The sequence below is a fragment of the Aplysia californica genome, unplaced genomic scaffold (genome assembly GCF_000002075.1).
Source record: "Aplysia californica isolate F4 #8 unplaced genomic scaffold, AplCal3.0 scaffold00472, whole genome shotgun sequence".
NCBI classification, from domain to species: Eukaryota; Metazoa; Mollusca; class Gastropoda; order Aplysiida; family Aplysiidae; genus Aplysia; species Aplysia californica.
This window is the reverse complement of record NW_004797742.1, coordinates 199,873-221,848: the sequence shown is the minus strand read 5'-3', so window position 1 is coordinate 221,848 and position 21,976 is coordinate 199,873. Positions and strand designations below refer to the sequence as shown.

At 41.0% G+C, this 21,976-nt stretch overlaps 1 protein-coding gene across 2 annotated transcripts; it reads right to left on the bottom strand.

The window, feature by feature from the left end:
• Positions 1-1,048: 1,048 nt before the first annotated feature.
• On the bottom strand, positions 1,049-21,030 carry LOC101863047 (mucin-4). 2 transcript variants are annotated; one of them, XM_005105474.3, is made up of 2 exons: positions 20,915-21,030; positions 1,049-9,639 (listed from the first exon to the last, which is right to left on the bottom strand). In XM_005105474.3, exon 2 carries the CDS (start codon positions 9,627-9,629, stop codon positions 4,797-4,799), a length of 4,833 nt encoding a protein of 1,610 aa, XP_005105531.1. In that variant the 5' UTR covers positions 9,630-9,639; positions 20,915-21,030; the 3' UTR covers positions 1,049-4,796. The 2 variants fall into 2 exon arrangements, with proteins under 2 accessions (XP_005105531.1, XP_005105530.1); XM_005105473.3 differs by having other exon boundaries at positions 20,872-21,020.
• Between the last annotated feature and the right edge of the window lie 946 nt (positions 21,031-21,976).

Here is a 21,976-nt window from a genome sequence, read left to right as displayed (position 1 = left end):
ATATGCTATATACATGTATATAGGAAAAAGATGATGTGCAGCCAACAGCTATTTTAAAATCACAATAATAACTGCATTGCAATTAGTTGTAGTTAATAGACATTTTACACAGAATTAAAGACCATTTAGCATGCTGGCTTCTTGGACCTTGCCTGTATGGGGCAACTCTGCCTGAGAGGGGTAGAACTTACCAGCAGACAAATATACAATTAACCCAATATGGGAATCAACTTCTTCAGTTTTGTAAGAGTTTTACGGCACTTGAGACACAATAAGGTCATATACATAAGTGCCGTAAATTAGAAGTGTTACAAGAAAGTAAAAAACAAAAAAGGAGGAGAGATAAGGACGATAGATGTTTGATTTGATAGAAAACAAGAAGCAAACCACACCAGAGCACCGCTAACCACCCGCAGTAATCAACTTCAGGTCATCAGCATGCAGAGGCCAAACAAACAGTTACACCATAGAGGCCAGTCAACATTCTGAGAAAAGACTAGGACAATGAAAATGCGGAAGAAAACAGAGCAGACCGCACCAGGACATCTCAATCAGGAAAGTTTGAGTTGGAGTACAAGAAGCACATCGACACAACAAAGGTCATTTAGCGCAGGGAAGAATCAAGACAGACAGAAGACAACCGAGGGGATGAAAAGAAATAGGACCTGCCAGTGGAGCTCACAGGAAAGTAAAATGAAAACACACAAATTCAGTCATCAACTTACAGGCGATAATGCACACAAGGAACTGTACAGTGAATGGCAAGGCATGAAAGACTCACTATATGAAGGGTGGAAATCATTAAAATCAGGAACAAACAGAAAGATGTGCATGCATGCACTCACGAAAACAGTCAAACTTGAATTATAATAAAATCACAGTTGTCCACCATTTAAACAGAAACAGAGCCAGTCTGGGCAAACAAACCCCTTCCTATACCCCCCCCCCCCCCCCCCACACTTCTCTCATTCTTTTCCTCCACCCGTTCCATTTGTTCTCACACAGATATTCGCTCTCTCTCCCTCTCTCTCCCCCCCCAATCTTTTATGACCAGATTCTTTTGAAATAGGAAAAAAAGCTCCCATCTGGAAGGTGGACTAGAAACTTCAAGAGAATCAGGAGAGAGAACACATTTCCAAAAGACCACTTTCACAGTGTTACTTTGCTCAACTTACAAAAATTAAGTCCATTGTGGTGAAGTCTAGGGAAAAAAATCATTTCGTTTAGAGTGAGTACAGAAAAAAACTCCTTCATTCTTAAAACCAATCCATTTTCTCCCACAAGTAGGCACAAAATAAAAAACAAAACTTATTCAACAGCCACAGATTACTGTTGAATACAAACATTTCAAACTCATCAGGACCAGGTCATCTGGTTTTTGTTTGCCATATCCCAAGAAATACGAGTTGCACTGATAAACAAAAGTGAGTGATATTAGTCAGAAACCCAAACATTTAATAAAACAAAGCAATAAACAAAATCTCTGTGTTGCGTTATAAAATGGCATTTGAAAGGTAAAAGCAAAGTCAGTCTTCTTTCTTTCTTTTTAACCTTGGTTCAAACAAAGATAACATCGGTTCAGCTTGGCTGCCAGCTACAATACAGGCAACATACAATCTCAGGCAATTTCTTTTAAGTCTACACCATACCGGCTTGCTCACTCTTTCTCCTGCATCACTGACTTCAGCTGGAAGCACTTTTCCATCATACCTTAGACCATGTTTTAAGACCACACTATGCCTTATTTCTCTACCCTTCTTTGACGCTGTTCGAAGACACAGTGTTGACAATTTGAAATAACAGTACACTGTATATCAATGCCCACTTGTTAAATCAATAATTATAGATTGAAGAATTGAGGCTGTGTTTCTGCATTAACAGAAAAGCTAAACAAAATCATGGGCAGTACATTGTTTCATTCGATCCCTCTCATCAGTGAAAAATATTTTTTTAGCATTCTGGTTCCTATTTCGTCTGACATACAACAGAATCAACAGAGAGAAGAAAAAGAATTGGGACCACCACCTCAGTTCAAGGTCGTTATATTTTTTTAATGATACACATTAAAGATTAGAGTGCTCCATTAGTACTGTATCCATGAACTGTTAGGACAATACAATGGGACAATATGTACTAACAAAGTGACATTAGTCAAATTCTGATATCTCACTGAAAAAGTCAAAAACTCAAAAGGTTAAATGTTAATACACTTTGTGCACATGTGCTGCATCAAAAATGCTGAAGCCAAAGAATTTTCTCCTTAAATTCAGACTGAGGGGGAAAAAAAATTCAGTGTGAAGCTCACAGGAGAGATGAGTAATGCAATAAAACCCACAACTTTGAACTCCCTGCAAATGTTGAGAAACACGGTTCGACGAAGACCAGCTAGCAAAAACAAATGGGTTGGGTTAACAACAAAATAACCTCTGTACTCTTAAAATCTTAAACTTTAATTAGCAGACAAATGAAGATTTAGTCAAACACAGGCTAATCACTGACAGGAAGTTTGGAAAAGAACATCTACTTCTATCTGCACAAACTCAAAATAGGTAGAGAGAAGAAGAATAAGCTGCAATGATTAAGAAAAGCTCGGTAATTACTGCAGCTTGACAAAAAAGACCTATGTTAAGACACCCTGAGAAGTATTTTGAGCAAACCTTGAGATTTGTGATTTACACTGGATCAAAAGTCCAGTGGAAATCACATCAACAAAGGCAGAGATGTTTATCTGACACACACACATTTTCAAACATATATGATATCAACCATGCTTAGCACACTGACCTTGAGGAGATACACTGGACTTACGATACTGCATCAAACATAGATGAACAATTCTTTTTTCACCATATATGCCATATCAAATTATATCAAAACACTGGTGTTAGAAAATTTTACAATAACATCTCAAGACAATTTATGACAAAACTTAAAATAAAGTTAAACAATATTTTTCATTTTCTACTATGAACACACAAAGTACTTTTTATCTAAAAATGTCTCTGAAAAATACATTTTGGACAATCAGCAAAACTCCACATGGTTCTGATGCTTTTAACCCCTTTGACGCCAACACCTTTTAAGACGTACCTGGTATGCCATGAAAAAGCGTAATTTTTAATATACCATGGACATCACAGAAGTTAGCAAATTTTCCTTTCCTGTTTCCCTACATGTCCTGCTAATCAACTAGCTGTAATTCTTCTTTACAGAAGTTTAGCCACAAGAAGCAGTCTGGATTCATATTAAAAAATTTTTTTAATGCATATATCAGTACTAAATTTGCAAGAATTGAATTACTGCAAGTGATCAATAAACATACGTCTGGTCTAAAGGACAACTGTGTGCTCTCGCAAAAAGGGAAACAGCAAAATAACTTTGAAAAGGCGGAAAGTTCCATTTTTCGACTAAGATTTGTAAGGTTTTTTTTCTAAATTATGGACAAGATGAGGAATATAGGGAATATATATATAGAATAGAGTAGAGGGTAAGGAAGGTGACACTACTGAAGACCAGGAGTGGGTCAGATCTAGACAGCAAGTCAACTAGCACTGAGACATGAGTCTACTGTCCTGGCTAATGAACTTAGCTGAAAATCAGTACTGACAGTAGTAGGAACCCCCCTCCTGGCAAAAAAGGGGTTAAAATTCAGAAGTCCTAATACATTTCACATGACAAAGCACATTTTATCCATGTATTTTATATTCATGGCTACACCTACTCAAAACTTTAAACATCCCATATATACCTGCTTAACTCAAAACAGTCAACTAAATAGACACCTTTCTCTCTTGACAGTCTATTTGACAAAAGTGTTATAATATTTTAAAAAGTTCACGCACAAAATTAGTCAGAACACTCCTTGGTCCAAAAAGTTAGCAAAGCCTGAAGCTGTTGCAATAAAGACATTTTTTTAAAAATGATAGGCGTTATTACACCCCCATCGATACAATTTATATCATTTAGAAAGCAGGCTTACAACCCTGCCTGTCAAAACCAACCTGGGTTGGGCGGGATACACCATCCCAACAGAAAACAGATGCTCAAAAAAATTCTCCCCACAGAATAGATCTCCGGTCTCTGAGTGCAACAGCGAAGCGTCTAACCACTACACCACAGACGCTGATTCACTGAAGAGATACAAAAATATTTATTTAAAAAAAAAAAAAAATTTTAAACCATGGAAGGATTTTATACCTGGGCATTTGATTTAAACGAAAAAGCTGGGTCTTCTTCATTTTTTTCCTTCTAATATAAAACGGAAAAAATGTGTCAAAACGCAGTGGATTCAGGCACTCGTCAATTTTTTGGGGCATATATCGAGTTTAAAACGGTATCATCTTAAAGCCAGTTCATTTGCCTTGCTTTAGTTGAAAAAAAATCCCCATTTATATCTTGAACAGAGGTTCTAGATATTTTCGATTGAAGGAGGTTAGATCACCCAACGTCAGGTGTAAAACTAGCAATAAAATGGCCGCCAAAGTTAGGCCACTTCTAAAGCCTTGGGTAGTATCTTGGGAAATTGCAAATTAAAATAATTTTTGTGCTTTTGATCAAGGTTTTTCAGTAAAAATCAAAGCAGGAATGTGTTTTTACATGGACATAAAAGGTGTTGAGCCTAAACAAAAATTTCAATAAAAACTGCCCAAGGACAAAACAATTTGTTTTTCCAATTTCGTTATTCTGACGAGTGCCTGATTTCACCACGATGCCAAACAAATGTTTGTGTCAGAACTCTCCTTATAGATAGCAAATGCAATACTATCCAGTAAAATAGAAAGGAAGGTTCCTGGACTTCACTCCCCTTCATCAGTAACATCAGGAGACACAAGAGCATCCCTGAACTGTGGCACAGTTTGGCCCGAATGATCCAAAACAGAAGAACTTTCTCCTAAACTCTGTAATGAGTTGTCCGAAATGCCCAGAGAGAGATTATGAACTTCTGAACATGACTGGGGTCTATCAAAGTCAACAAGTTCATGCTCTTCATGCTGGTCACCTAGCTGGTCAGTGGCTATGTGAAGAGGATAAGAATCAGTCGGGTTATGGTTCCCAGCAGCTGAACCTACACTTTCTCTGCCATCTTCATTTGAGAGCTGTTGTGGTGCATACAAAGCATCAGAACTCTGGAACAACTCGACAGGCTCCTTCCCATTTGCCATTGTCTCTGTACCACCTGAAGTAGAATCCCAAATATTCTCCACCTGTTGATCAGCATTATGGGACGCATACGAACTGAGCGAGCACTTTGCCCTTCTGACCGACTGCGGTACTTTAGAAGACCAGATATGGTCGTCCGTGGGTACAGCCTTGGGAGCAGAACAGGAGTTATTTCCATTAAGCACCCTGTCAGCAGTATCCTCGTGTGCAGCGAAGCGTTTAGAAGTGCCGTCAGTTTGACAATCCCCAAGGCTGTTAACCTCCGATAGGTGGCTGCTGGTGTTCAGGCTGAGATCGCTAGCCTCATATTTTTCATCAATCATCAGCGGAACCGATGAGCCTGTGTCATTCAGATCGTCCACTTCATCTGCTTCCCCATCCCCACCACTAGGTAACATTTGAGACACTGACCAAGAACCAGGTGGGGAAGACCCATTAGTAGTTGACTCCAGAGCATCAAACACGACACACTTCTCATTCTCCTCCACGGGGATCCGGGAGCTGGAGGCAACAGATGGCCTGCAGTCTTGTCCGTCTTCCCACCTGCTACTTTCACGGGTTCGTGCAAGAGCATCCGTACCCGGCCCAGCACCTTCATTTCCGTTGCTCTCTGAATGAGCTAAGATGTTAAACAACCCACCATCTGTGTTCCAGATACTACTTTTCTCAGCTACAGAAACCACAGGCTGACAAGATGCAGGAGCAGTCTCTTCTCCAATCGTAGCCGGTGTTGCGGTAAATTCACCAAAGTCACCCGAAGTTCTGGTCGCAGCTTCGGGGATCGTACTATGGTCTTGTTTAGAAACCGTGGACAGAGTGGTGCCAGTGCTGGCACTGGTTTGTGTCAGTGCTGGGTATAAAGGGGACAGCACTGATGACAGTGTGGGGAGACTAGGGGGGAAAGGGGGGAAAGGGAAGTGGATGGGCAGAGGGGGTGGGGGTGGAGGTTGTGGGACTCTGTAGGGCAAGGCTGGGGTCATGATGGAACTGAGCGATGAAGACACTTGCATGCCACTGAAAGGGAGATAGCTCAGTCTTGATGACAACACTGAAGTGACAGGGGGAGGGTTAGGTGCCTGGAGAGGGGGTAATACTGAAAATAATGTGTTCCTTGACTCAGAAGTTGTAAAGACTTGTGCATACCTTGGGGTATCCACATCTGCCTCAATACAACTGGCATTTTTTTGTGGGGAGGAAGATGAAGATGGTTGAAAGTTCCCTGAGGAAAGAGCAGGACTCCCACTGAGAACAGTGCTTGCAACAGGAGATGAAACACTTGAAATTACTGTAGAAGAAACACTGACCGCATTTGCTAGTATTTGTCCTGGTTCATTGCCACTAGTCACTGTCTCATCCTTCTGCTCACTATCCCTACTGGACAATTGTTCAGCAGCACTGCTACTAGAGGGAGAGCTGCCTCGCAACAAAAAGTCTTCACTCTCATCCTCAGAGCTAGGACCTATGGGAGGAAAGAAGCGATCAAAGGGCTGCTTTGTCGGAGCATTCTTCCTGTACAGTCTAAAGGGTCGGAACCTGCCCACTTCTCGAGAGGCAGATGTACTCCTGGAAGAAGCAGAGGCGCTCCTAGAGGTACATGCTTGTGGGGTGTAGACACTCTCCATGGACACTGGGTGACTGGCTGAGGTCTGAGCTAAAGACTGTGGGGAAAAACTGGTTACGAATGCGGTGGCTGCAGAGGACAAGGGATTGGGATGCACTGTTGCTGTGGCGCCTTCCTCCACATCGACCACCTTAACATCTTCGTCATTGTCTGAATTATCGCTGCTCGCACTGCTGCAGATGACGACATCTTCATCCTCATCGTCACTTGGCACTGACAAGACATCAACGTTGAGCGACTCGTCACTTTTGTCCAGAACAGTATTATGAGCTTGACCTCCGTTCAAAGAAGCTTGTGCTGCCGCCACATTGCTCTGTGCACATGTATCAGCCTGAGCAACAGTTGGCGCCGTGGCCACAGAGCTGGAAGTGGCTGTTGCCGAAGCAGACTGAGACGAAGACGCTCCGATACAGGGAAAATTTTTCTCTATCCACTGCTGTGTGTGAGAGCTAGAACTCTCTGTCGACGCATCCTGGTAGTCCTGCGTGTCATCCGAGTCATCAGAATCTGAGGAAGAGTCGCTGGAGATAGTGTGAGAGTCTCCAGCCGGGCGACTAGGTCCTGCCAGACTGGAACTTGCATTGGCGTTGTGTGGTGGGGATGTACACAAACCCTGCGGGGCGGGTGGGGGAGGGGGGTATGTGTGGGAGACGGGAAGTGAGGGCCAGGTGCTGACCCACAAGTTGAGCGGGATGTGCTGCACGGTGTCAGGCATGGGCATGTACGGCGCCTGGAAACTTGAGCTCACAGAGTGACTGAAGCCTGAAGAAGAAAGCTGAGGAGGGTTCAAAGGCACAGCTGTGTCACGACTGTAAGCACCACCTCTCTGGGACGAAGACAGTGGCGTTTCAGACACCGAGGACACCTCATCTCCTTCCGCACAACCACTTCGGTGCCGACTTCTTCCCCTGTCACCGCTGTTATGCGAACCTGGATTTCTACCACTACGTTTGGGATCAGTTGACTTCTTGTGTCCTGATGGGTGCTTCTTGTAGGTCTGTAAATGGAGAGGACTTCGATCCTCCTGTCTACGGCTCTTGTGCTTTTTCTTCTTCTTGGACTTTTCAGAAGACTTGCTTGGCTTGTCAGCATCAGTGCTGACTCCAGGTTGTGCGCCACCCAAGATCGCCTCAGCAAACAACTTGTCTACTAGCTCACGATCCCTGTCATGGCCCGAGTGGCGGTCCCTCCGATCTTTTGACTTACGGTGTTTCTTGGCCTTTTGCCTATCAACAGAGGACGCAGACAAACGCCTTTTGCTGACACTTACACCCGACGATGTCTCCTGTTCAAGCTCTTCTCCTGAAGCCCTTGATGTTGGTACTGACTTGTCTCGGCTCTTAGACTTTGACTTGGAAGCTTTGTGTCCCTTTTCTGTTTTAGATACTTCTGCGTCTGATCCCAGAGATGGCATTCTCTTCTTCTTGTGCTTTGACTTTTTCTTTTTCTTCACTTTCGGTCCATCTTCACCATCAGAGTCTGAAGACAGATTAATGGGTGATCTTTCATTCCACGGTTTATCGTACTTCACAAAAACAATGTCACTGCCCGCTTTCGAGTCGTCAGAATCAGAAGCATGCAAAGCAGGCACAAACACAGCATCTTCGCCCTCTGAACTGACAGAAACACGATCCTCTTGAGTACCAGCCGGCTGGGTACTGGTGACAACACTCTCCCAAGAGGGGCCAGGGGTGGGCGAGTCCCAGCCTGAACTCTGCAACAAATTAGACAGAGTGGGAACCGGCCGCGTGGCCACGGGTGGTGGGGGTGGGGCCGTGGAGCTGGCACTGGGCGTCTCGGGACTGATATCCGTCACCTCGACCACATCATCGTCCGTGCTGCTGTTGGAAGAGCTTTCGAAAGTGATCGTTGTGTGGTCACGTCGACGATACATGGCTTTGCGGTCATACGTCTGCACGTTCATGGCGCTGTTAGCAAAGGCCACAAACTCCTGGATAAATTGCTGACTCTTGTGCCCAATGTAAGGCGCCACGCGCTCCCTGAAGCACTGGCTATCTATCATGACCTGAGTCAGCAGTGGCTGAATGATGCCAATGGCCGAGCGAACATTTTGATGACTACGGACTAAAACCCGCAGTTCTCTGGTGAGCCAGGGCATGATGCGGTGTAAGCGGTGAGCACTGGCATTGACCATAGCCGGGGTCAGGATGTAGTTGCTGTTTTCCGTGCCCAGCACAACAGCTGGAGGGCCCAAGTAGCGGCGGTACACTTCACGTCGGAAGTCATCGGCCCCGCGCGGCCATGTTGCAGCTGACACATGAGTAGCGGGACTTACTAAAGGGGTCTGGAACGAATACTGATGCTCAGCGTTGATGCTGCTGGGGTGAAAACTTCGTCTGTGTCGGAACTGAAACCGGCTGAAGTTGCTGAGGGTGAGGTCAGCATCTAGACTGGGGCCAGGCATGAAGAAAGGGAATGGATTTGCAGATGCAAAGCTGCCGTAAGAGAGGAAATTATTGTACTCTGGCTGGCGAGTCGGGTTAAGAGGTAGGTCGTAGATGTCATAGCTTTGGTTGGAGCGAATGTTGTGGAAAATGCTGGTGAACGGTTGCTTGCACAGCGGGCACTCGGCCTTCACCTTAGACCACTGCTTCAGACAAACGAAGCAAAACGAATGGGCACAGCTGCTGGTGAATGATTTGTTGTTGAAAGGTCCCAAACAGATGGAGCAGTTGTCGGGAGAGTCCCTCCGGGAGGCATCCCCTTCTCCAGAGCCCTCCCCCTCACCCCCAGCGGCCTCATTTTTAGAGCTGCTGCCCTCCCCAGCCTCATTGCCCGTGCGAGCCTGAGCTGCTGCTGCGTTGGACTGATTTCTTGTCACAGGCATTATAAAGATTCTGGGGAAAGACAAAGCACACATGAGAATGAGAAAAGCAAAGCCAAATAGTAGTTCAAAACAGAAAATCATTCTAAAATAGAAAAAAATATTTTTCTGATTGCACAACCTACCTTGCAAATACAGTCGAACCTGCAACGACGGCCACCTCTATAAAATGGCCACCTGTACAAACGACCACTTTCCATTTCCCCCCCTTGCGTTTTTTCTATATAATTTCACTGAGTAAAACGGCCACCTGTCCAACACGGCCGTGGCCACCATATTTTAACACACAGCCCCTATCAAACCTAACAATAAAACCTGTTCTAGACGGCCATCTTAGTGAACTGTATTACGGTTTGTCATAAATCGTGCATTGGCCACTGGCGTTGTGGGAGAGACGTCATAATCCAAAACCTGTCGTTGTTAGGTAGTCCCTCCAACGGATCATGTTGCCTTGGCCCCTCCCACTGTTGACCAAGAGGTAACAAATTTTCAGCTGCTGGTGAGGTGAGTGTGTGATCCCGTATAACCCATAAACCCGGCCCAGAACTAATATATACAAATCGTAAGTGAGATGAGTGGTCACTGTTTACCCAGTCTTTAACAAAGCAATCATGGACGTCAATATGAACTTTGTGACAGAAGCATCGCTCGTTCTCCGAGTGGTGGCAACCCATACGTGTTTGTTTCACAATGGCACTCAAACGGTTCTCCTTGTCTGAAACACTCCAGTTTACTGTCACACTTGTACAAAAGCAGCAACAAAATGTTAAAAAGCTAAAAAAACAACAACAACAACAAAAAAAACCCAGCGAAAACAACAACACGGCTACCTTCGGTTGGGACCACAGAAAGGAATGGTTTGTTTTCTTCATCTTGATCAGTCCTGCCCAGGACGGCCACTTGTCTTATACATCCACTTCTCTCCTTGACAATGGGAGGCCATCTTACACAGGTTCGACTGTATGTAGTACTGGTAGTTTATCTTCAACGCATCACCTCAGAATTATTTTATCCAAACGGCACTTTTTACATAAGTACACTTTGGACAAGATAGTTCTGAGGCGACCAACAGTTTACCCTCCCTGTACTTCGATGGTTTACATCAAAGAGTACTTTGTGTTCCCTTTTTAGGGGTCATACTTTTTATATTGGAAAATATATATATTTACTACAATAACTAATTCATTGCACATTTTTGGATATGAATGTTGCCCAACAGGTTCAATTCCATATTTTTTTAAAACACATTTGACCCCCCAAAAAGGTCATTTTGTTAATTTTTTTCTAATGAACTTTTAAATTAGAAAATGTGCAAGTCTAAGGATTGAAACATACTATTTGAAATAAAGTAATAAAGTTATGAAACCCCAAACTCAATCAGACTAAGCGGTAGGGACAGCTGCCCTAACCACAAATTATACTCAAAAGGGGCATCTTCATCACGAGGCCCCAATTTTTTCTGCAGAGGCCACTGCCAAAGACATGACACTGGACTTTGTAGGAAACTCTCCAATATTTTCTAATTCTGTCCAATTCCTTGTCTTGTCTGATTTCACCCATCAATTTCACACTCATAAACCATAAAATCATCAAACTTCAGGTAAAGATTCACTCACTGGCTGACCAAGGGGATAGCATAGTGTTTGCATGGGTTATGATGGGTCACATGCTTGCCTCACCAGCAGCTTGAAATTTATTGTTACCTACAGTGGGAGCGGCCTACGTAACATGATCGGTTGGGGGGACTACCTATCAATAATGACAGATGATTGGATTTTGACGGCTTGTCGGGACAAATATACCTATTAATTCATTACCATCTTACACAGGTTTTATTGGTTGGTGTGTGATAAAATATGGTGGCCACGGTGGAAAGGTGATCGTTTTATCATGGAAACTGGCCGTTTGCACAGGTGGCTGTCATGGCAGGTTCAACTATATATGCAAATTTCTCAATTATGCACACTAATCATTTCAATTTAACAAAAAATTGAACATGGCTTGTTGATAACTCAACTGATATAATACATGTGTCCATTCTGTACAGTTATATGTGAATGAATACAAATCTGTTGCCAAAGGGGGGAAAAAAGGGTCATCATTATAAAATCAACTTGATGCACTTTAACGAATTCAACCAAATGTTCAATTACATTATAATATCAAAGTTATTTGAGTCTAGAGGATATGTTCCTACCCCATTCCCATAAAAATATGCCTTAGAACGACAACAATGCATTCATGTTGATCTGATGTGTGTATATTTCTGTGCTGCCAATACAAGGAGAATATAGTGGGTGTCGCATTCAACGAGGTAGCCGGGATCGGCTTGTTGTCCTCGTTGAATCCGACCTCTCATTGAACATGACCAAGGCTAAAGAAAAGAGACAAATTATATAACATGATGTACCAATACCAGAAATTAAAATCTCAAACAGCATCAGTGTGCACGTGTTTGAGCTGTGTTCTGACTGTCATTTCGGCATTTTAAAATATTTTTTTCCTGGAACACTTATCGTTTGGAAACATAATACCTTCTCACATCTAGGCCCAGATCTAACATAAAGTAAAGGCAGGAGCTTGGATTTTCAGATCAGGGAAAGAAAAGAAAATAGAAAAAAATAAAGGTCTCGATCTAGACCTACCCATCCAGAGTTCATCCAGTTTCACACAGCCTACATCGTATTCCCACCTGCCCCCTCCCACCCTTACCGTAGGGTAACCCTCACCCATCTTCTTGGCTTTGGGGTCCATATTAGGATCGGCACACTAGATCTAACAATACAATGAGTTAGGAATCGAGGATTGGCCTTGTGCTTCGCGTGAGATGGAGAGAAAGAAAAATTCTTCGTTTTTTGGGCTGCTAATTGCTTTTATTTGGTTATCGCGACCTCGTTGAAAGCGACTTCCGTCTGTTTGCAATCTCTTTGGAGCTGAAGTACATTTACAAAGAGATATAGAGGAAAAAAAATCGAGGATTAAGGATTGCCTCATTAGAGCCGACTTCTTGTCGATATGACACCCACTGTAAGTGGCTAGGCTATGTGTACAAGATTAGCAGATTAGTTTGAGAAGGGCATGATACATTATTTTTATTTTCGAAGTGGCTATGTGTTTGGCTCCCGTACGCATAGCCTCGTGGTTATGCATAAGGCCCTCCCGTATGCATAGCATCGAGGCTATGTGTATGACCCTCCACTTCACATAATAAGCTAGGCTTTGTAGGAGGCACATAAACTACCAAGCCGGACACAACAAACTTAACCCTGGAAGTGCGCAGGCCCTATACATATATAAAGGGTGTGAGCCGGGCTACCCGGGGAGCACGCAGGACCAATATATATATAGGTCTGACCTACTTGAACGGGAAGCGTGCAGGCCCTATGTAAAGGGCATAGATGCTGACCTTTTTCAATGGAAAATTTTAGTACACTTTATGAAAAATGACGTAGTAAATTACAGGTGAAAGTTATAAATAGTGACCAGTGACTTTGCAAGTTATCTTGACCTCGTAGAGCGTCTCTTGGTCAAGATATCGATTGATAAAGTGATGCTGTCTGGCCGAACCTGAGCGATAATCAAGTCCATGAGCATACACTTAATTAGATCTAAATCTATACTAAAAGAGGGCCGTACGCACAGCAAAGAGGCTAAATGTACAGGAGGGCCGTATGCATATGCGTATGGGAAAGCTGTACGCATATGTGATGCATCGTGATGAAATCAGGCACTCGTCAAAATAATGAAATCCGAGAAATCTGCATTTTTTTGTCAGTTTGGGAAATGTTTTCAACTTTTCTATTTCTGGCTCAACACCTTTTATGTCCCTTTAAAAACACATTTCTGAGTGGATGTTACAGAAAAACAATTAAAGGAACAAGAATATTTAATGTTCAGTTTCCATGGACTCTCGAACTATGGAAGTCACATAAAACTTTGGCGGCCATTTTCTCACTGAATTTACTTCTGAAATCAGGCGACCCCGACCTCCTTCAATAACAAATATTTTGACTTCTATTCTAGATAGATGAATATTTTTTCACCAAAGGCGAACTACGCTTCTGTCACAAGTTCATGCTGACGTCCATTGTTACTTTGTTACAGACTGGGTAAACAGTGACCACTCATCTCACGTACGATTTGTGTATGAGTTCTGGGCGGGGCATGGGTTATGAGGGATCACACGCTTACCTCATTAGCAGCTGAAAATTTGTTACCTACTGGTCAACAATGGGAGGGGGCAACACAACATGATCGTTTGAAGAGACTACCTAACAACAACGACAGGTGATTGGATTATGACGGCTCGCCCACAGCGCCAGGGGCCAATGCACGATTTATGACAAACCGTAATTATGGAGTCACTAAGGTGGCCGTCTAAGACAGGAGTTGTTGTTTGGTGTGATAGGGGTTGTGTGTTAAAATATGGTGGCCTCGGCCACGTTGGACAGGTGCCCGTTTTACACAGTTAAATTAAATAGAAAAAACGCAAGGTAGGAAATGGAAAGTGGCCGTTTGTACAGGTGGCCGCCAGGGCAGGTTCGACTGTATTTTTATTTTCACCCTGGGTGAGAATAACGACAGCACTTTCATAAACTTGAATTTCAATGCAAAATGACTACCTTAAAAAAATAAGTTTATAGATAGTTTTGAATACCATTTGTGCAGGTAAAAAGAAGAATTTGAGAACAAAACATTTGGTAATTGACCTCTATACTATTTCCTTTCGAACCCAGGAATGTGTGTAAGTAACTATTCGTCATGACTTCTCAACTAGACCTAATGAGAGGGGGTTAGATCTAATATTCATTTTATGTGTTCGTAACACATTATGAATAGAAAACTTAAGATAGATCATAGAACGTTGTTTTCAGACTTGACACCGCTTCACTCTGTGGAAATTGACGCTACCAATGACATTGGAAGTGGTTATCTTCACCCCGGGTGAGACTTGCCAGCGTTGGCTATTCTCACCCGGTGTGAAACAAGACCTGTTTTTCCTAATTTCGGAATACCGTCTAACGGTGTGGATGATCAACTTGACAAAAGCAAAGAAAAAATGACCTTATAGCACAAAAGTAAGCTAATTCGTCGTCTACAAAGATGCCAGATGGCTATTTCACTTTTCGAATCCAGCCCAACTACGGGGGTCGCCATTTTGTTTTGCCAGGAAGTTCTCGCAAGATCTACTCCTCCCTCCCCTCCCCCTCTTTCTGAATACTGTCTATCGGTGTGGACGATCAAATTGACCAAAACAAAGTTAAAAAATGAGGTTAAAACACAAAAGTAAATTAATTTGGTCTACAAAGATGCTACGGCTATTTAACTTTTCGAATTGAGCCGAACTACGCGGGTCGCCATTTTGTTTTGCCCGGAAGTTCTCGAGCTACTCCTCTCTGGCGGATTTCACGGTAAGGGTGTGAGAGACAACACAGGGTTTATTTTTTAAATAAAATTCTCCTGTTGTACTGTTTTGTGTTCAATTTGTGTTGTTTTGATGGTTTATGTGCCCAATAAACACGTGAATAAAAAGCAAGTGTCGACTTTGTTTATTTCATTTGATATTTTGCGTAACAGGGTCACGGACGTGACTATTGAGACTTACAGCATTTCCCGATATTCGCGAGTCTGACAATTTTTGTTTTAAATGGCATATTATGCTAGATGTTCGCCAAAAATGGCTAGAACACCCAAGTGGTATGTTTTTGCTAATGTGATGAGCGAAAAAAATGAAATGGAGCACCAGTTTGAAACGGCAACGGACAGAGCGAAATGGTGGTCGTTTAATCGCGGGTGTAATTACATTTTGACTCAACGCGAAGTGCAAAATTTACTTCCAAAAGCAAAATGAATGGAAGTTTTTATACTCAGACTATGCATTTCTACATCAGTTTTAGCCGTAATTTGCGAAAATTGAAGAAATTATTAGTAGATTCGCGAGTATTTTGTGACGCACTCCTCCCGTTAAGTATGCGACAACTCACGTGCGCAACCGGCATTTCTCGGAGATTTACGGAAAATCATGAGGGCTTTCCGCGAAGCCGAGGCTAAAAACTACTTCTGTTTGGTGCCCTTCTTCCATTCTTTAGCGTCCTTTTCGATGAGGTGGATGTTTTCCAAGTTTTGTTGTTGTAAGACTACAACGTGCGGAACCCACAACGTTGGAATGCATTACAAATCCAACCCAATTGCACACGCTTAAGTTTATATTGATTGAAAGACTGCAACACAACGTGCAGCACATGTAGTAAGTAAACAAATGACGTTACGGACAAAAATAGCGCATTCTCTTTGTGATTGTCTTGTTTGATACCGTTAAAGCTTTGAGCCGTCCAGATGGTCGCAGATGATGATTTCGTCAAACCCCCCCCCCCCCCCTAAAAAAAACAACAAAGGCACTAAGTTGACTAACAAGCATTTGAGTCAATTTGACACAGTTTGGACTTGGTGACTAAAAATCCAGTGTTTGTTGCCAGCTGGTGTCTCATAAAAAGATTTCTTTCACTTTAAACTTGTACATCGATGTAGAGCAGTATTGGATCAGGGAGGCAACACCTTTGCCGCTGAACTGAGCGATTTCGGCACTCCTGTACAATTGCAGTCCCATTTGCACTTAGTGCCCCTGTAGTGTGTTTCTTATTTAGTGATCTAAATTGATGAATTAAAATAATAGCCGAGGCTATCTAATCTAGATCTAGAATCTAGATATCTAGAATATGTGTAGACCTAGATTATATATAGATTATCTGGATCTAGATTCACTTCCATAGCCACAATAGCCGTCATGTTAACAAACGGGACCGCAATTGTGCAGGAGTGCCGCGGTACGCAGTTTCTTTAGCGCACCAAACGCAGCAAAGTGCAGCAAGCGGCTAGTTCAATTTTCTAATCAACTTTTCAAGTTGCACACCAGCTGCTTCTTTCCTTCTCATTCCAGCTCCTTTTATTTTTGCACTCTGCATAAATTTCTCTCAAATTTCCGCCGTTTTCAAAGACAACTCTGCGCGCCAACGTCCCGATGCCCGATCGACACTGTGCTGCTCCACAATAAACAATGTGAAACTTGCGCTGGGCCTAAAAGAACGGAAGTAGAAAGCTACCGGCGGACATGCGCAAGCAGCGTTTTCGTCTCTCTCCCGGTTCGGTGTTTTCCGCGGGTAAAAAAAAAAAAGTATCAAAATTTGCAAACAAGAGCGGTCCCGTGGAGGAAGGAGGAAAGTAGCGGGACAAGCTAGATGAAGCGGAGTTTCCGCTATTTAGCGGGAAAGTGGTAGCTGTCTTATAGGCGGTTCCAAAGTTGTGAGCCATTTCTTCAACTGATTTTTTTTTTCTTTTTCTTTTAGTAATTTATTCCTTTTTTACTGTTTATTTTTATTATTTACATATATTGTGTACATAATGATTTTTGTGGACAGTGAATTCAAATAAATGGATTATTATCAGGGTTGGTGATTTTTTTGATTTTTTAAATCAAAAAAAAAAAAAAAATTTTTTAATTTAAATCAGATTTTTTAAAAATCTAAATCGGATTTTTTAAAATTTTTAAAAAATTTTTAAAATGTCGACACAGTTTGGGATTTTTGGTGGCTAAAAGTATGTTCTTTTAGTGCAGAATGCATTGTCTTTATTTTAACTAATGATTAATATAAGCAACTGCAAAAGAAAGCCTTAATCTGCTATTATCAGTGAATTATGGCTACAGACAAAAAATGGAGAAAATGTCAGTCTAAAAGGAAAGGGGGGGAGGGGGGAGGGGGTAATTATGCATAGATAAACTTGTATTTTATTACAGTGTGCGTGTGTGTGTGTGCGCGCTTGTGTTTGTCTAAAAAGAAAAAGAAAATGCTAATTTCAATTATGAAAAAAAAAGTAAATTGAATACTGTATTAATTTACTACTTACAGTGACAGGGGGGAAAGCAGACTTTTAAGCATGATTATATTACTCTACTAAACCTTATATCTGTTTTATAAAACCAAGGAAAGGAATTCTGAATGTTTAAAGACGTAAAAACAATACATTTTTTAAAAGTGATTTAAATCACTGAGGTTTATTTTTAAAATCAAGTTGATTTAAATTTTTAAAAATCACCTGATTTAAATCAACCCAACCCTGGTTCTCAATTATGAAAAGAAAGAAAATTGAATACTGTATTATTTTACAGTGACAGGGGGGAAAGCAGACTTTTAAGCATGATTATATTAGTCTACTATACCTTATATCTGTTAAATAAAACCAAGGAAAGGAATTCTGAATGTTTAAATATGTAAAAACAGAATACATTTAAAAAAAAGTGATTTAAATCACAAAATCAAGTTGATTAAAATTTAAAAAATCAACTGATTTAAATCAACCCAGCTCTGATTTCAATTATGGGGGGGGGGAAAAAATTGAATACTGTATCATTTTACAGTGAAAGGGGGGAAAGCAGACTTTTAAGCATGATTATATTAGTGTACTAAACCTTATATCTGTTTTATGAAACCAAGGAAAGGAATTCTGAATGTTGAAATATGTAAAAACTGAATAAAAATACATTTAAAAAAAAGTGAAAATCACTGATTTTTATTTTAAAAATCAAGTTGATTTAAATTTATAAAAATCAACTGATTTAAATCAACCCAACCCTGATTATTTATACAGAATTTGGTGATATTCATGGATTGTATTGTTTTAGCAAGAACCATGAAAAATTTTTTTTTGCTCTAAAGCCAACAAAACAATGTGCATATGATAGCCTTATCTCTGCTGAGTATCACGGTTTTTGAATTTTGAAAATTCGTTCATAAATAAAAAAAAGTTATGATTTTTTAAATGAATTTTTGGGGGGGTGACTTTCATATAAGGAAAAAATCCCAAAACACGGTCCACATTTTTGGGTGTTTTGAGGCATTTTTTATCATAAATTCTGTAATAAACGGAATACATGAATGAAACTTGGCAGCCTATTGTAGTTTTTCCTGCAGAACCTATATCTATAAAGATATTTGATGTATCTGCAGTAGTTTTTAAAATATCAGGGGAAATGTGTAAAAAAATTCATAGAAATTTTAGGCCAAGGACTCGCGGCCAACATTCAAACTCCTGCAACTTTTTTATTTTTAAAAATATATCTATGAAACTTGGCTATCTTTTGTATTTTTTCCTGCAGATTCCAAATCTCTTGTTATTTTCTTTGCATGAAAGGCTCTTTTATCACTGTGAGCGAAAAGGTTGAAAAGGTACCCTGGGTATGTTACTAAAATGGGATATCCATTAACTTTTCTTGCAATATTTTTGTGTATAATTGTATAAAATAACATACCAGGAGTGCTCTGTGTACAGGCACCAAAAAACAGATAGTGAAAGAAAGTAAACAAACATCTGAAATGGAACAGAAGACAAGAGAAAGTGTACTGACCATGTTGGGTTCATTTGAATTTTTCAAATTTTGCTTGAACCTCCTTAGCATTTGAAATACACCAGATGCCCCCCCCCCCAAGAACGTGGTTGTGGCTCCAGCTCGGTGTCCACAATGCTTTTTCTTTCAGAAGTTTACCCATCTCCGTACCGGTACAAAATTGGTAGAAAATACTAGTAATCATACATAAAAAAAGACCCCTCAGTCACCAATTCTTTAGATTTAATCTATATTTTGTTCCTTGCTAACGAGAAAGTCATTCTATGAATTTATGTAAGCTACTATAACCAAAGATACTACACCCTACGATTTACTATCTTTGCTATAACTATGTAGTATTATAATTCTTGTTCCGTGGCACGAAACTGACGAGTCCATGTAGATCTAGGTCGGGGGAATAACAGGATCGAGAGAACCGTCGACATCGATCGATAGGCCTAACGCAAGAATGTGATCTCTCCTCCCCGATTTTTTTGTATGCAGAAAGTCTTTTTATCATATCCAAAGGAAATAAATTTCATGCAGGCTTAAAGATGAGCCATTGCCATTGCCAAAACGTGGGGAAAAACACACACATCTCACATTAGTGTGCATAAAATGTGATGCATTAGTATTTATTCCTCCAAAACGTATACACACGTCAAATATAGGATGTAGAACCTGCATTAGCAGTTTCAGACCCCTTGTCAGCTTTACAATCTTGAGTTTGTAAATTTTGTGCCAAAAATGTTCGTTTTTTAGTGATTCCTGAAGTGTCATTTTGAGCACACCAATGCAAACTTCCAAGAATGTCCAAATTTAGTATTTTGGGGTGTGTTTTTTTATGTGTGCTTTGATCCTATGTTATTTGTAGGTTAACTTGCTCAAGAAATCGGTTTATTTGTTTGCAAATAGACGAACAATTCGGATTACTTGTGCGTCTGTCGTGTCGTCACGGACTAGGTGTTTCAGAAAACACCATTATTTTTCAGTAGAATCACCGTAGCTGGTTAAATCTCTTTGCCTATCGTCGTTTATTCAATACTTCAAAAGCCGCGATAGGAACATCGGGTTCCTAGATCTACGATTTCGGTCGGATGTTTAACATTCGCCGTTATTGTCGTCAACTTGTGACGTGCCGGAAGTCCGAATTTCGCCCACTTTTGTTTTGAACGGGTCATCAAATGTGCCCGGATATAATTGTTTTCTTGAGTGACTTCCCCTTACCCGCGTCCCCAGAACAACGGAAGCAACGGGGGAAACAGAAAAACGAAAGTAGTCATTGCCTTCAGCGTCCGGTGACGCACAAGAATTTTGCGTTGAATGTGACGTACTGGGCTGTTTTGCGTGTTTTTAGGCTACTCTGTTGAAGGCACAGAATTCTACTTATGTTATCACGGTATAGAATTCTGTGGTTCACGGTGAACGCTACACTGGTTGGCCAAGGCTATCACGGTGATTGCACACCGGGTGAGAATAGCCAAAAGGCTCGCCTGCGCCGGGGTGAGAATAGAATAGAAGAGGTAGCCAGGATCAAACAACAAACTTTTGACAAAACTAGACTCTAGATCTAGACTCTAGATCTAGTTCTAGAGCTAGAGAACACATTGTTGCCATAAGGCTCTGACTCACGTGCGCCTATCCACTTCTCTGTCTCACTTCACACCATATCCATGACCGTTTCAGTTTATATTTTAGAATTCAAAACTCTTTGTTAGCCTTTTCATTTTCACTTACTTTCAGCCTATCGACAATCGTCCCAACAACAACGACAATGATAATGTTGTTGTCGTTGCTGCTATCTATGACATGACATTCCAGTTTTAATACACTTAACACTCCTTCAAATAAAAAAAATGGTCCTACCTTTTACACTAGTAGTAGACTGACAAATGCTCCTTCGTCATACCTAGTTTTCGGTAACAGTAGTAACACGTTCAATCATCCAAGATCATGCAAAGTCACAGGCCTTCCAAAGTGGACATTTTGCTCGGTTCCCTGCAGGGCCTCTTTCTTCTGTTTTCCCAACAATGAACCTTACCACCTATTTCCGCTTCCGTGAAAGGCCAGGTACCAGGAACGGTTTTGGTAAAAAAAAACAACAACAACAACAAACAAACAAATAAACAAACAAACAAAAAAACGTTAACGCAAAAACTTTACTGAACAGATCAATCCAAATCATGTCAAGATTTTAAGCCTGTACTATTTTTAGGAACAATGTTCAACCAATTTACCTTTCATCATGAACATTTTTCAAAACTAACACGTAATACTTCTTTTATGAAAAACGTTCCGAAAACGAAAGTTAAAAGGATACACAGAGATGCCAAATTGGTAGTTGTGCACAAGAAGGTAAAAGAAGCTTTATGTCACCGTCAAACACGGTATAAAATCCTTCCCACGCTCTCTCTCTCTCTCTCTCTCTCTCTCTCTCTCTCTCTCTCTCTCTCTCTCTCTCTCTCTCTCTCTCTCTCTCTCTCTCTCTCTCTCTCTTGAACTGAATTGAATTGAGTTGAATTGCATTGAATTGAACTGAAAATAAACTTTGTAAGTTTTTAAAAGACAAATTAAAAAAGCACTATTCATTAAAATAAGTTTAAAGGCTGTAAACTTCTACAAATATCTTGGAGTAAACATCAACGAAAAGCGAGATTGGCATTTTTATTCTCACACTGCTCTTCTGCATAAGAATATGAATCAAATAATGTTCTTTTAAAGGGAATTGAACAGTTTTAATGTTGATACTTGTGATAACAATATGTCTCTTTTTTCCCCATTCCCTTTTCCCCCATTAAGATGTTACTTTTTTATACTTGCCTCTGGGCTAGAAACTTTGTAGCGTGCAAGACAAAAAAAAATTGTCACCGAATGATAAAGAAACCCAGCAGGATATCCTGATATAATTTTAAAAGAATTGACGAAGAATTTAAAATCACAATAAGTGTGTGTGTACCCCCCCCCTCTCTCT

Coding starts and splice junctions, on each gene's coding strand:
- LOC101863047 (XM_005105474.3), bottom strand. CDS start 9,629: ATGCCTGTGACAAGAAATCAGTCCAACGCAGCAGCAGCTCAGGCTCGC.